Source organism: Solanum stenotomum, chromosome 7 (assembly GCF_019186545.1).
Source record: "Solanum stenotomum isolate F172 chromosome 7, ASM1918654v1, whole genome shotgun sequence".
Classification (NCBI taxonomy): Eukaryota; Viridiplantae; Streptophyta; class Magnoliopsida; order Solanales; family Solanaceae; genus Solanum; species Solanum stenotomum.
Window position 1 is genome coordinate 55,250,301 of NC_064288.1, and position 15,713 is coordinate 55,266,013.

Consider the following 15,713-nt stretch of genomic DNA (forward strand, 5'->3'; position numbering starts at 1 on the left):
TCATTGGCTGTTTATATGGGATCAACCAAATTTTAGGCTAATTAAAGTTCGTCAATCAAATTTAGAAAAATCAACATGTACTAATACACACGGAAAATATCAAATTCATTAATTTGGACTTCATGATCTCAAAAACGACTTTAGTCGAAGCTCAATCAAATTCAGGAATTCGGAATGGTCATTACACAAAAATAATCAAATTCATAAATTTGTGTTTCATGACCCAAAATATACCAAATTCTTGAATTCAAAAGCAATGGCTATTTTCAGTCCCAAATATAGTCCATCAACTCCATATGAACTAAATTTCAAGAATCAATAACCATTGGTGCTCAAATTCCCAATGTTCAAATCCAAAACCCAAAAGATTTTGTCTTCCAAATATGCAACACTTTGTTATTCTTCAGCTCCCTCTATAGCTGAGGCCAACACTCATCATCATCAAGTAGTTCTTGAACAAACACCAATTTCACAATTTTCTCATTATTTTGATCCAAGATTCTATCTTTCTCAACTTATAAAGTGTAAAAATCTTTATCAAGTAAAACAAGTTCATTCTCAAATAACAACTAATGGATTTCTTGAAAATCAAATTGTTGCTAATAAACTTCTATACATATATTGTATGCACAAGTCTTTAGATGATTCATATGCTTTGTTTTGTGGATTTAGTGAGAAAAATGCTGTTTCTTGGAGTGTTATGGTTGGTGGGTATGCTAAAGCTGGAGACTTTATGAACTGTTTTAGGACTTTTAAGGAGTATTTAATTTCTGGGGTTAGACCAGATACTTATACTTTGCCTTTTGTGATAAGGGTTTGTAGAGATACAATGGATCTGCAAATGGGTAGATTGATTCATAGTGTTGTTTACAAATGTGGGTTGCTGTTAGATGACTTTGTTGTTGCAGCACTTGTTGATATGTATTCAAAATGTAAGGTTATTGGGGATGCAAAGCAACTGTTTGATGGAATGCCTAAGAGGGATGTTGTGACTTGGACGGTTATGATTGGGGCGTGTACGGAGTGTGGGGATCCGACTGAGGCTTTAGTTTTGTTTGATCAAATGAGAGAGGAAGGAGTTGTCCCGGATAAAGTCGCTGTGGTAAATGTAGTTAATGCTTGTGCAAAGATAGGGGCAATGCATAAGGCTAAGTTAGTACATGAATATATAGTGAAGAACAAGTTTTCGTTCGATGTTATCTTGGGGACAGCGATGGTTGACATGTATGCTAAATGTGGATCGGTTGATGTTGCAAGGGAAGTGTTTGATGGTTTGAGAGAAAAGAATGTTATAACTTGGAGTGCGATGATAGCAGCTTATGGTTATCATGGCCAAGGAAACAAAGCTGTTGATATGTTCCCTATGATGTTAAGGACGGGGATATTGCCTAACAAGATCACATTTGTTTCTCTTTTGTATGCATGTAGTCATAGCGGGCTGGTTGAAGAAGGTAAACAACTTTTCAATTCTATGCAGAAAGAGTACGGAGTGAAGCCTGATATCAAACATTTTACTTGTATGGTGGACCTCTTGGGCCGTGCTGGGAAAATTGACGATTCATTAAAGTTAATAGAGGATATGGCTGTTGAAAAAGATGAAGGGCTTTGGGGGGCGTTACTTGGAGCATGTAGAATTCATGGCCGTGTAGAGCTTGCCGAAATGGCAGCAAAATCCTTGATTGAATTGCAACCTGAAAACGCAGGGCACTACGTCTTGCTATCAAATATATATGCTAAAGCAGGTAAATGGCAGGACATGGCCAAGATTAGAGAATTAATGAGCCATCAGAAATTGAAGAAAGTCCCCGGTTGGACATGGATTGAAGTTGATAACAAGATTCACCGATTCAGCGTTGGAGACCACACCCATCCTCTATCGAAAGAGATTTATGAGAAGTTAAAATATCTGCTCAAGGAACTAGAGATTTCTGGTTATGTTCCGGATACAAACTTTGTGTTGCATGATGTTGATGAGGAACTTAAGCTTGGAAACCTATTCTCTCATAGTGAAAAGTTGGCTATTGCATTTGGCCTCATAAGCACACCTGAACAATCCACTATAAGAATTATGAAGAACCTTAGAGTATGTGGTGACTGCCACACATTCTGTAAGTTTGTTTCTCAGGTTACAAGTAGGGTGATCATTGTCCGTGATGCAAATCGGTTTCACCACTTCAAAGAAGGTGCCTGTTCTTGCAAAGATTACTGGTGATTGGCTTTGTTCCAGTCTTATGAGGTGAATGCTATGCCGTAATGCTGCCGGGTGTGTGTCGAATAGTGCATTTTTTTAGAGGATCTAACGCGGGTGCAACAATATTCTTGGAGATTCCGAACAACATAGGATGAGAGGGGATGAAGAAAGTGGACTAAACAGACTCACATTTCTCATCGAAAATATACGTGAAAAGAATCATATCGAAAACACCCCTAACCAACCCCTTCTTTCGTAGATCCTGTGTATTGTAAGTGATCTGAGCCTGCCTGCAACAAGCCTCTTGTCCAGGCAAATGAAGTTGGTGAGCCGTATGATGGACAACTCTATCCTGCAGTTTGGACAGGACTCCACTGTTAGTTAGTACTTAGTATCCTCTTAATTTTGGGGTGGACATTTTCACTCTTATTTTCTTGGATACGCTTACCAAAAAGAATATTTTTCGATATACCTAGGACATGGATCTATATGAACAAAGGACCATGACGAGTCGTTACTACTAGCATATGATCTCTTATTTTGCAAAGATGTAAGATGTGCCTCCTATATGGAGTTTTTCATAAGTTTAATTTCAATTACCTTTCATGTCTCTTAGTTAATCAGAAATTGAGATGTTTTCCTGCATCACTAAGATCATCACATGTTGGTAATTGTAATTCAAAGAGGAAAGAAGAGCAAAATCACTTCTTGTCTGGGAAAACTGAACCACAGGGCAGTAATTAATGCATTGTTCATTGAAATAGATCCCTTTGACAAGCAAATAAATGGTTCCATCATGCTTAGTATCATTATGTCGTCTCTTTATGCTGCATTCTACTCTTAATTTTACATTGAATTAGTTATTGTATCGATCACAAACTAGTTGGGGTGTGCTCTATAAATCCTCAATAATAATTCTGTTCAGACAATGAAATACTTCTTTTCCCATACTTTAGTTGCCTGAAAGTTCAGCTCTTTATTATTCATTTCTCTTGAAACAATTTACCAAACTCTAAATTTCTGCTACTCCTAAAATTGTAACTCCTGTTTTTCTTTTTCCAATCCTGCTAGTTTTTGTTATATTTACTTTTTGTTGCTCAAGCTATTGTAAGTGGCTGAATTCATGTTTTCAATTTTTAGTTTCTGGTGGTAATTGGCCTTATACTTTCCTATTAGTTGCTGTTGAAGTATTTGAATATACTCAGAAACTGTGGTAGTTGGTTCAAGGCTTCCGATGGTTTCAATTTCCCTTTTCCTTGTTCTATAATCATAATTTATTGTGCAGGAGCTTCAGCAAAGGACTTCAATATTTTGCTTTAAGGAGATCATAGCCGCGAGCCCGTGACATCCTTTCTTGACGTGGCCGGCTATTTTTTCTCTTGTGCTCTCTTCTTCCTCCTTTTTGTGTAGTCGTTGTGTTTATGTTCCTTGCAGATAATTGAATTCTTTTGCAAGATGGAGTACTTAGAAAGCTTACCAATGCTACGTTCGAATGGTGGACTAATTGGTTGTCACAAAATTTTTCTAATGAGTTAATTCCATAATTCAATTAGAAGGAAAGTCCACCAAATATGTGGTTTGTGAGTAAGAATAGGAGATTTGTATGCAATTGTGGTAAGAAACAGTTGGAAGATATGACATTTTAAATGCTAGTCTTATGAGGGGAACACATGATATTATGATTTTCTTCTGATGGTAATGTTTAGCTAATATTTTTGCTTTTAAAATCAAATTTTATTTGATAATATGTGACAGGGTCGAGTTGCAACATTGCAAGGGTTGAGTTACATCCACCACTTTCCGTGACATCCTTTGCTGTTGACCTTACCTCTCATGGGAGGCCAGTATCCATCCCGCGACATCAATAGATAATGGAGCTCTCCATTGCACTATTGCAGGTATTGTTCACAAGATTGAGAGTTTGAGAGTATGCAGTTTTTGCTTAGTTTATCGAAAGAGATCTACGAGAAGTTAAAATATCTGCTCAAGGAACTAGAGATTTCTGGTTATGTTCCAGATACAAACTTTGTGTTGCATGATGTTGATGAGGAACTTAAGCTTGGAAACCTTATTCTGTCATAGTGAAAAGTTGGCTGTTGCATTTGGCCTCAGAAGCACACCTTAACAATCCACTGTTAGAATTATGAAGAACCTTAGAGTATGTGGTGACTGCCACACATTCTGTAAGTTTGTTTCTCAGGTTACAAGTAGGGTGATCGTTGCCTGTGATGAAAATCGATTTCACCATTTTAAAGAAGGTACCTGTTCTTACAGAGATTACTGGTGATTGGCTTTGTTCCAGTCTTTTTGAGGTGAAATGCTATGTTGTAATGCCTCCAGGTGTGTGTTGGATAGTTCCTTTTTCGGAGGATCCAACACGAGTGCAACATATACATGTAAAGAATCGTACTGAAAACGCTCCTAACCCAACCCCTTCCTTCGTAGATCCTGTGTATTGTAAGTGATCATGAAGTTGGTGAGCCGGTTTGGAGAGGACTTCACTGTACGTTAGTTAGTACCCTCTTGGTTTCGTGGTGGACACAGTGGATCCTAAGACATGAATCTATATGAACCAATGGATCGTGATGAGTCGCTACTACTAGCATATCGTCTCTTACTACTATCTTTCATCACATGTTGGTAATTGTAATTCACAAAAAAAATCACTTCTTGTTTGGGAAAACTACATGGTGAATTCGTATTTTGTGACACTGAAATGGAGAAAAAATAGTTGTCCTTAATGAAAATGTAATAGTATTGTTCAACAGGCATGTGAGGGCCCGACTGGACAAGTTTGGGGGCCAATGAAGTCAAGTCTACTAATTTCCGAAAAATCAGTGGACTAATAAACACGAAAAACACCTAAAGTACTACATGAGCAACAAATTAAACACCTATTTCACAATTTTCTCATCAAGATTCTATAGTGTAAAAATCTTCATCAAGTTAAACAAGTTCATTCTCAAATAACAACTACTGGGATATTTGAAGATCAAATTATTGCTAACAAACTTTTACACATATATTATAATTTGTATACACAAGTCTTTAGATGATTCTTATACTTTGTTTCATGAAATCCATTTTAGTAGAGCATATAATGTCGATGGTCTAAGCCTCTAAGGTAGAACATTCAATGAACCGAGGTGTTTCAAAACTCAATGTCTAAATTCTGGATCTGCCGCTGCTTTAAACCTCATGGATTTCTCCAATTCATTGAACTATACATTCAAAAAAATGCATATATTGTACAAGAGGCTAAGGAATATTTTACTTTTATGGGAAATCAAGTGAAAGCTGCAAAAGCTAACACTTATAATTAGTTCACTACATACATTGTGCCTTCTTATTTTAACCAATTAATTTTTGTGTCCACTACATGAATTAAGAGCAACATTTTTTCATTTAAAAGACAAATTGCCTAATCCAACTATGGCAAAAAGAACAACTTGCCCACACACATACACACTAAAGAAATACACGATTCATCGATATCCTACAAGTCGTTATATGGTGTCTGTTATTGATAAGAAAACAAACCTTAAGCCTAACTCGATCATAAAAACGCACTAACTTATAAGGTTAGCGTAGTTCAAAATCATATAAACAGACCAAACTTTGGAATTGGAAGTAACTGTAAGCGAGGGAGGGAAAGGAAAAGCAAAAAGTTTTATGCGTTCGTGCTCCACATCCGTGAAGCACTTCACTCGCTCAAGAAGACCTGCTCACAACCGATGTGTGACTCTTGGATTTGGTTAAAGAAGTTGAAGTTGCTCCACTTGTCTAAGCTCAAAATTATAGGGCTCATTCTGACATGTGTATTTGTTCATTTTCTTCAAAAAAGAAGAATCAAAATGTTGTTTTGTTATACATAAGAATGATATTTTGGTTAGTTTTCGAAGATGAGTTTTTCAAGTGAATTTTTTCCACGCACAAGATTTCAACTTATTTTTTTCCGCGTGAAATGCTTTTGTCTAAATACAATTTTNACACACACAAATAAAATTGTGTGACTTTGTCTTCTAGACTAAGCCTTTAATTTGTACTTTATTGAACTGTATGATCATATTCAAATTTAAATTTACTATATATTTTAGATAAATGTCATAAATACTCGATGTTAATTACCAAGCACTTTTTTATTCGTAGTTTAAAATTTTGACTTTTAAAATATAAAATTAAATAACTTTTGGAGAATATCAAAATTATTCAAACCTCTTTTCATTATTCAAATTAGAGTCAACTTGTTGTTTAATCATTAAATCCAAGAATCAATGTACACATGGTTACAAATATGCAATGTTGTTAAATACTTTAACATCCGCTTATTCTCCCCCACACTTTATAATAAGAATAAAAAACAAATTATATAAGAAGGAGATAGTATATATTTTTGTATGATTAAAAATTGAACAATCAAATCAAATTCATCCAAAATTAATAATAATTAAATTGATACATATAAATTGTATTTGATTGATTTGATTTTGATAAATTAAAAAAAGGGACTAAATTAATTTAATTTTAATTTTAATTAAAAATTAATTCAAATCAAACCGTGAACACCATCTTTGCTATTATTACATCAACATCCACTTTTTCTCCACCACACTATATAATAAGATTTCAAAATAAATGCAAACTCCTCTTTCCATTTTTGTAGCTATGATTATAAAAATGTGAACTCTAGATTTTCTAATTGACATCCACAAAATTTAAAAAAAGCATGTCCTTAAACCTATATGCGAATTAAATCTGAAAATGATGGGGCTAGCTACTTCTAGAGTAAAAGGTGAAAAGAATAATTTTTATTTATTTATTACTAATCTATTAATTTGCATGAACCATGAGAAATAGGTTGCACATAAAAAAAATTAAGTTCCTTGCTTTTTAAGTAAAAAGAAGGAAAAGAAAATAATAACTAAAAAAGAATTGAAACTCTTTTTACTTTCGTTTGGGTCATGACGCTCAATGTTGCTCCTTAGATAGTAGAAGCAATACTACAAAAAATAAAAAAAAGATTTGTTGTTGATGTAGCTTCATAAGAATTAAAAATTAAAACAATTCTTTGAGCCTTCAGAATGAAGAAACTTTTTATAGAGAGCGCTTCCTTATTTTTGAGCCTTACTTGGCGCAAATAAAATTAGTTTGGCCAGTAAATATCACATATCAAGTAATTACACACACAAAAAAATCATCTTTTTTGGAGTTTTCATTTAAGATAGATATTTGAATTCAACGAGATATTTTGCATTTTTTTTTTTGCTGAATAATGAAAGGTAATAAAATCTTCCTTTTGTTATTGTTACTATATATATATTTAAAGGTAGAGCTTTATTTTTCAAGATTATGATTATTACATCATGTTGACATGAGAAATAAAAATTTATTTATTAATTTTTATAAAAATTAGGTATTTATGGGTAAGAGAAACTAGTGCAACATAAAAGTTTTGATATAGAAGTTGCAACAATTTTGGAGGTGCACTTGTACTGCCAAATTTCCAATACCAAATGCATATCTTACACTTGGTTCTTTTTGAGGTATCACCAAATTGTGTTAAAATTGTATTTGACTTTTCTAAAGTAGTTGTGAAAACTTGTCATCAAGTGAGCAAAAACCTTAGTGGAAGTGCATGTAGGAAGCTTATCATCAATTTTTCTTGTGTTTTGATGAAAGAATACTAAAGTAGAGTGGATTCAGAATATGAATATCACTATAGATTTAAGTTTGAGATTCTTCCATTCATTTGATTTATAGGGTTGACGTTTGAGGTATACACACTATTTGTATTTATTTAGCAAATTCTTTAAACATGTATGTGGTTTTAGTCAAAGTTATTGAGTTGTCTATTTTCATTTACATGCTATCAGAATTGAAAACATTCGGTGTTTGAAAAGTCTTTGAAAAATCGCCACTTTTGATGCAAAAACACCATTATAGTGTCACATATTTCGAACTTAAACAAGTAAGATATTGACATGATTTATGAAATTCATGAGATTCGTGAATCCCAAAAAATTGAATATTTCAATAATTTTTAAATCTTCGACTATTTTTCAATTATAAGTCTGAAAATGAATATTTTTGAATTTTTCCTTGATTTCCCAATGTTGGCCTCTCGTGTTATATGTTGTTCACGCTCCAAATGTATTATTTTGTGTAATTTTACCTAATGAGCTAGCTTTCTGAGTTTGATTAATTAGTGTCTAAGGACTATGGTAAAAATATTCCACAATTTTCTTACTTTTTTTAAAATGCAATTCACACATATTTGGCAATGGAATCCACTAAGAAATTGAAAGGTGGAAAAGCCATTAGCCAGCTATTAACTGCAAATGTTGCAAGACATATTTAAGCAAATGAAAAGTAGAAAGTTAAAATTATTGCCAAATTCATCAACAAATGTAATGTGTAATGCACTTTGTTGTTGTTATGCATATTCATCACCTATTCATCTATCCATTTTTTTCATTTTCAATACGGAAAAAGGATAAATATATCTCCGAACTATCATAAATGATATGCAGATATCCTCCATATTTTTGGATCATTGATTCCCCTGCCGTCCAAAAACTAGAGCATATATACCCTTTTTATACTAACGGACATACATGTGTCATAATCTTATCCACCAACCCGACATTTATTAAATATCGGATCGATGGATAAGATTGCGCCACGTATCCCTATTTAGTCTTCCCTTAGAATGAAGGGCATATATGCTCTAGTTTTTGGACGGTAGGGGCACCAATGTCCCAAAAGTATGACGGAGGGTATTTGCATATCATTTACCATAGTTCGGAGGTATATTTATCATTTTTCTCTTTTCAATAATTATTGTGGTCCTATCCATTTTATTTTGAAACTCAAATATCATGATTACATATTATTTAAAATTCGAGTTACGTTGACAATAATGTTTCTGACAGATTTCTAACTAATTACATCGTAAATTTAGGTTCTTTTTAGTATTGATCAATTTATTCATCGAAAAATGATGAATTCCACACGATTTTTATTTCATTGTGCTTAAATTCTACATTGTATTTATTTTCATCATATATTCCACACAAATGGTCTTTTCAACTATATGTTATATAATTTGTGAATTAAAAAAATATATTGTTTTTGTTATGCAATGATAATTGCCCTTCATCGTCAACTTTAATGTGTTATGAGTTTGAGTCACCTATAAAAAGATTGTGGTCCATAGTCAAAATTCTTCTCAAAGGCTGAATAGTAATTTTAATTTTTTGAGCGTTCTGAATTCTAAAAGAGATAATTTATCAGATTCGATAAATTATTTATATATATAAGTGGAGCTTTAATATAAATATACTAACGTTTATGTTAAAATTACTGAATCCTGCAAAATTCGTGCTTATATATATAGTTGATACTATAATTGGTAGCATTAGGCAAGTTTTAATTATGTGAATATAGTTAGGTGCAGGTTGGCATTAGGTTTCCTTTTTTTAATTTTAATTTTAATGTTTTTGGAGGGAGAAGGTAGGCAAAATTTGAACATATATTGGTATGTGGCAATTCTAAAATGTCTCGAAAGGTAGTGTCGGTGCTAGGATTTTTAACAAGGAGGTTCAAACTATAGAAAACACGAACTAATCGAAGGGATTCGACATCTACTATATATACATAAAAAAAAATAACCATATATAAATATATAGTAATATTTTCCACCAAAAAAGGTTCAGATGAACCCCTTGAATGTATGTTGGCTCCGCCCCTATTGAAAGGGCGACGTAAGGCAAAGCAAACAATTTATATATAATTAATTTTCGTCAACCAACGGTTCCTTCTCTAGTTCTCTATACGTTAGACTAGACTGTTTAAATACAATACTTATAACATAAAGTGATCTTTTTTAATTATGTGATAATCTTTATGTAATCGATGCATATAGAATAAGATATTTTTTTTTACCAAGAGTCTTATATATACTCTAATTGTAAATTATTACGTCAGGCTTAATACGTTAAATTACTTTGTCATGCAAATTAACTTTACTTTGGTAATATAAAATTTTTATGCAAGCATCTTTTATAAATTACATAGATTGACTTTTCTTCAATAAAAAATTACATCTTATATATAAAGATTAAAATTATATTTTATATTTATATAGTAAATATTGAATCTCTTCAACTTTATCGTCTATTTACTTTTTTATAATTTTAAATCCCCTCCCCTCTCTCCTCCCCGACTTCTAACTTCATTTCATTTTTTTATATTGTCGCTTGAATGAAGAAATCTAATCGGTCTGACTTTTCCAAATATTCCCCACGACTTTTTTCTTTTATGGATTTGAATTTTCGCATCGTTTCAATCGTCGTGATCGAAAATAAATGAATATTCTTTAGAGAAATGTATAATAATATACATATCAAGACAAAAGTTAAAAATAAATCTCGTAGAATGAAAATTCTGATTTTGTAACTAAACTCTAGAAAAGAAAGAAAGAAAGAGAAGGCTCATGTAAGAAAAAAACGGCTATACAATTGAAGTTTATCTTTAAAAAATATATTTACATCCATTTTATTTTAATTAAAGAAAAAGAAAATATAAAAATCAACCGTTTTTTTATCCACTCATCATAGTTGGTTTTTGTCTATAAATAATCCAGCATTCTTTCTTTTCTTCTTCATTATTCTTCAATATCTTTCTTCAAAATCACAAAAAATGGAATTATTTATGAAAAGCTCTTCTCTTTGGGGTTTAGAAATTTATTTATTTTGCTTCTTTATAGTTTTATCAAACATTAATAAGGTGTTTGCTTCTCATAATATTTTTTTGGACTTGCAATCTTCAAGTGCTATTAGTGTCAAGAATGTTCATAGAACGGGTTTTCATTTTCAACCTCCTAAATATTGGATTAATGGTATGTTCATCTTCATTTTTTTACTTTATGTGACGTACGCTAAATTTAACATTAGCAATGCGGTTTATTACTTAAATTCGAGTTTGAATATATGACTTTGCTTACGTAGATATATATATACATGGAATACATCTATTAACTTGGTATAAATATGAGTACGAATAAATTAATTGATGGTGCAATTTTATTAAGATTAATATTGCATTATATAGGTGATAAAACTTCAGAAAAAGACGATTACTTTTATATTGAGAAGTTCAAATGTTGTTGTTTCTTTTATTGTTACATTTTTTAAAAATATTTTTTTTTACTAATCTTTATAGCTACATATATATAAGATTGATCATTCTTGATATTTCAAAATTATGTATACATACACACACATACATAATTATGTGGTTCATTTGTGTTAATTTTCTTTTATTCATTTAAACTTGCGTTAAAATGTTTCACTTTTGGAGGTAAAACCACTCCTGACCAATTATAAACAACTCGATTCTCAAAATTTAAATTCGAAATTAGATTAATAATCATGGCAAGACAACTACAAGACTGAGGTTTTCGATAAGAATGTGCAAAAGAGAAAAAGAAACATGAAATATATGAAAAGGTTCTTTTAACCTAAGATTTTGGCCATCGAATTAAGGTGAAAATTAATTTGTTGGAGGCACCCTTTATATTCCCCATGGCATTTTCTTCTCCCTTATATTTTTCCTTCTAAATTATTATTAAGTATTGACATATAGTGACATTTCATACTCCTATATTGTGTACATTTAATATGTAGGTCTTATATTAATTAGAACTTGCCAAACATATTGTCTCTTATAAAGTTGACTCCCCCCAACCCCCAACCCCACCCCACCCTAAAAAAATTACCTCATCAATTTCGTTTTTCATGTGACACAATTTTCTTATTTAATTTGTTATCTAAAGAATGACTATTTTCTATATTTAAACTTACACTTATCGTTCTACATGATATAAATGTTTATATAGTCACAATAAATCTCATGACATGTTTCAGATCATAATTTTCAAACATTTTTTACTTTATTTTTTAAATTACGTATTAAATCAAAGTACGCCATATAAATTAAAATGATTCAACTAATTAGTCATTTTTGTATTTCCTACATTTCTGTGTTTTCTCACCTTTGATTTGTTAATTACTATAGTATTTGATTATTTCTTAATTATTGATTAATTATGTAATGCATTCTATTTTCTTCACTAATCTTTTGTTTTTTTAAATTCTTTTGTTCATATATGGTCTCTATCCATGGATGCCTTTCAAATATACAAAGACCCTAATGGTGAGTTAGATTATTATTTTTTATTTATTCTTCCTAAATATACTATATATACACACAACTTATCAATAACTCAATTATATTATTGACTTTCATTTTATTTTTGAACAGCACCAATGTATTATAATGGAGTGTATCATTTATTCTATCAATACAATCCAAAAGGATCAGTATGGGGCAATATTGTTTGGGCTCATTCAGTCTCAAAAGACTTGATAAATTGGATCCATTTAGAACCCGCAATTTATCCATCTAAAAAATTTGACAAATATGGTGCTTGGTCCGGGTCAGCAACTATTCTACCTAATAACAAACCTGTTATCTTATACACCGGAGTAGTAGATTCCCATGATTCTCAGGTTCAGAATTATGCAATCCCAGCTAACTTGTCTGATCCATTTCTTCGTAAATGGATCAAACCTAATAACAACCCGTTGGTTGTTCCTGACAATAGCATCAACAAAACCGAATTTCGTGATCCAACAACCGCATGGATGGGCCAAGATGGGCGTTGGAGAATTGTAATAGGAAGTATGAGAAAACATAGAGGGATGGCTTTATTGTATAGAAGTAGAGATTTCATTAAATGGGCCAAAGCCCAACATCCACTTCATTCATCTCCTCATACTGGAAATTGGGAATGTCCTGATTTTTTTCCTGTATCATTAAAAAATACTAATGGCTTAGATGCATCGTATCGCGGAAAAAATGTCAAACATGTCCTTAAGAATAGCCTTGATGTTAATAGGTTTGATTATTACACTATTGGTATGTATGACACCAAAAAAGATAGGTACATTCCTGATAACAATTCTATCGATGGTTCGAAGGGATTGAGGCTTGACTATGGGAATTTCTATGCATCTAAATCATTTTATGACCCTATGAAGAATCGAAGAATTGTATGGGGTTGGATAAATGAATCAGATGTTTTACCTGACGATGAAATTAAGAAAGGATGGGCTGGAATTCAAGCTATTCCGCGTAAAGTATGGATCGAACCTAGTGGTAAACAATTGATTCAATGGCCTATTGAAGAGTTAGAAACATTAAGAAAACAAAAGATTCAATTGAACAACAAGAAGTTGAGCAAGGGAGAAATGTTTGAAGTTGAAGGAATCTCAGCATCACAGGTTTTAATTTTTCCTTATTAAACTATAGTCTTTTAAATATCCCAACTAAAAGTAATTTTAATTAGTATACAATGTATAATCAATGTATAACTATTATATCAATTGCATATGATAGGTCTATATATAGTAGATTAATTATACACTTGTTATATGTATATCAGTGATAATTATAACTTGTTGCAATTGAACGAGTGAAATAATATTGGTTAGTCGGAAAAAATATTTGTCCTTTTACAGACTAGGGCTAAATAAACTTGTGTGTTAGCTTCTTCTCATCTTACATTTCTTCGGTTGCAGGCTGATATTGAAGTGTCATTCTCTTTTTCAAGTTTGAACAAGGCCGAACAATTTGATCCTAAATGGGCCGACCTTTATGCCCAAGATGTTTGTGCCATTAAGGGTTCGACTATCCAAGGTGGGCTTGGACCATTTGGGCTTGCGACATTAGCTTCTAAGAACTTGGAAGAATACACACCTGTTTTCTTTCGAGTGTTTAAGGCTCAAAAGAATTATAAGGTTCTCATGTGCTCAGATGCTAGAAGGTTTGTTTCTTCAATTGAATTTATTGTAATGATCATAGTTTACATAGTTAACTCAATATAGGAGCACAAAATTTGAGTAAATCAAGAATTATAATGACCCGACTTTGATATCATGATAAGAAATACATCTACTTATCGATTGTTTATTAGTGTCATTAAAAAACTCTAACCTTGTTTAGTTTCTTTATTAATGAGCAGATCTACCATGAGACAAAATGAAGCAATGTACAAGCCCTCATTTGCTGGATATGTAGATGTAGATTTAGTAGACATGAAGAAGTTATCTCTTAGGAGTTTGGTAAGTTTGCTTTCATCATTTTTTTATTTTTTTATAATTTATTTGATCAAGCTTTTAAGATTCGATTATTTTGAAGAGTAACGATTTGTGTTTGATTAATCAGTTTGTATCATATGTATATTTTTCAGATTGATAACTCAGTAGTGGAGAGTTTTGGTGCTGGTGGAAAAACATGCATAACATCGAGGGTGTATCCAACGTTAGCGATTCATAATAATGCACATTTATTTGTCTTCAATAATGGATCTGAGACAATCACAATTGAGACTCTTAATGCTTGGAGCATGGATGTAGCTAAGATGCACTAAATATTTTTTTTTAAAAAAAGGAATTATGTCTACAACCATATATGTCTAAAGAGACAAAAATTGTGTCAAATTTAACAGTAGATGATGTCCTCAAGAATCCTCTATAATTGTCTCTTAATTTATTTTGGTGAATTTAGAAGGCAAAGAGTGTGTATATGGACTTGTCTAGTACCATATGTATACTAAGAAAGAAATTTGTTAGCTTTCCTTTTTGTTTTGTTACACAATCAAATGTGTGGTCTTATGTAGAACTAATATTTGGTAATATTAGGCAAGTTGTTATGTGACTTATTTTATTCAAATATAATAAGAAGTTCAAAGAGAAGAGTATAAGTAAGCAGAGGTGAATCCAGGATTTGAAGAGTCTGGTTGCATCAATATTATCTTAATTTAAGCATTAGCAAAAATGTTAATGATGGCTAACGAATAATTTATTTAATGGTCATGAGTTAGGATCCCCCTATTTAGCAATTTTTGTATTATAAATAAACTCTTTAACTTTGTAATAAAAAGAGTAAAAAATGGGTTGTTGGCCGAAATCAACTCTAGGTCGTAGGGGTGGACTCCCTTACTTCCAACAACGGGCCAGATCAATGCCTTCTAAAGGTGCACTCTTTTTTATATTCTCTATTTTTACTAGTTTCTCAAGATATATGTAGATCCGCCTCTGCAAGTAAGTGAAAGGACAAATTTTTACCTTACTAATTCTATTGAGGCACCAAATTCCTATTAACAAGCATGTAAAATATGAGAAGACGAAAGAACTAAATAAGTTATAATTATTGTATAATTTATAACACGTTATATGATAATATTACAAATAAAAATATCGAATATTTAATTAATGACGAACTATAAAAGCAAAGAAGGAAGAGGAGTGATGAGCCTAAAAAAATCACAAATGAAAAAATTAAATACAATAGATGGCCAAAATAGAGTAACTTGACGAAGTTGATATTTCCATTCATTGTCAAATCTGTTCAAAAACACTTGATAGTTAACTTTTAATTTTATGAGATGCACAATATC

General features: G+C 31.8%; 2 protein-coding genes across 3 annotated transcripts; both read left to right on the top strand.

The window, feature by feature from the left end:
- The first annotated feature begins 239 nt into the window (after positions 1 to 239).
- On the top strand, positions 240 to 2,858 carry LOC125871398 (pentatricopeptide repeat-containing protein At4g21065-like). Its single transcript, XM_049551978.1, has one exon. It carries the CDS (start codon positions 344 to 346, stop codon positions 2,210 to 2,212), a length of 1,869 nt encoding a protein of 622 aa, XP_049407935.1. The 5' UTR covers positions 240 to 343; the 3' UTR covers positions 2,213 to 2,858.
- An 8,033-nt stretch (positions 2,859 to 10,891) lies between these two features.
- Positions 10,892 to 14,890, top strand: LOC125871772 (beta-fructofuranosidase, insoluble isoenzyme 1-like). Of its 2 annotated transcripts, XM_049552441.1 has the most exons (6): positions 10,892 to 11,090; positions 12,398 to 12,406; positions 12,515 to 13,536; positions 13,834 to 14,078; positions 14,277 to 14,376; positions 14,505 to 14,890. In XM_049552441.1, exons 1-6 carry the CDS (start codon positions 10,892 to 10,894, stop codon positions 14,682 to 14,684), a joined length of 1,755 nt encoding a protein of 584 aa, XP_049408398.1. In that variant the 3' UTR covers positions 14,685 to 14,890. The 2 variants fall into 2 exon arrangements, with proteins under 2 accessions (XP_049408398.1, XP_049408397.1); XM_049552440.1 differs by lacking the exon at positions 10,892 to 11,090 and having other exon boundaries at positions 12,365 to 12,406.
- The last annotated feature ends 823 nt before the right edge of the window (positions 14,891 to 15,713 follow it).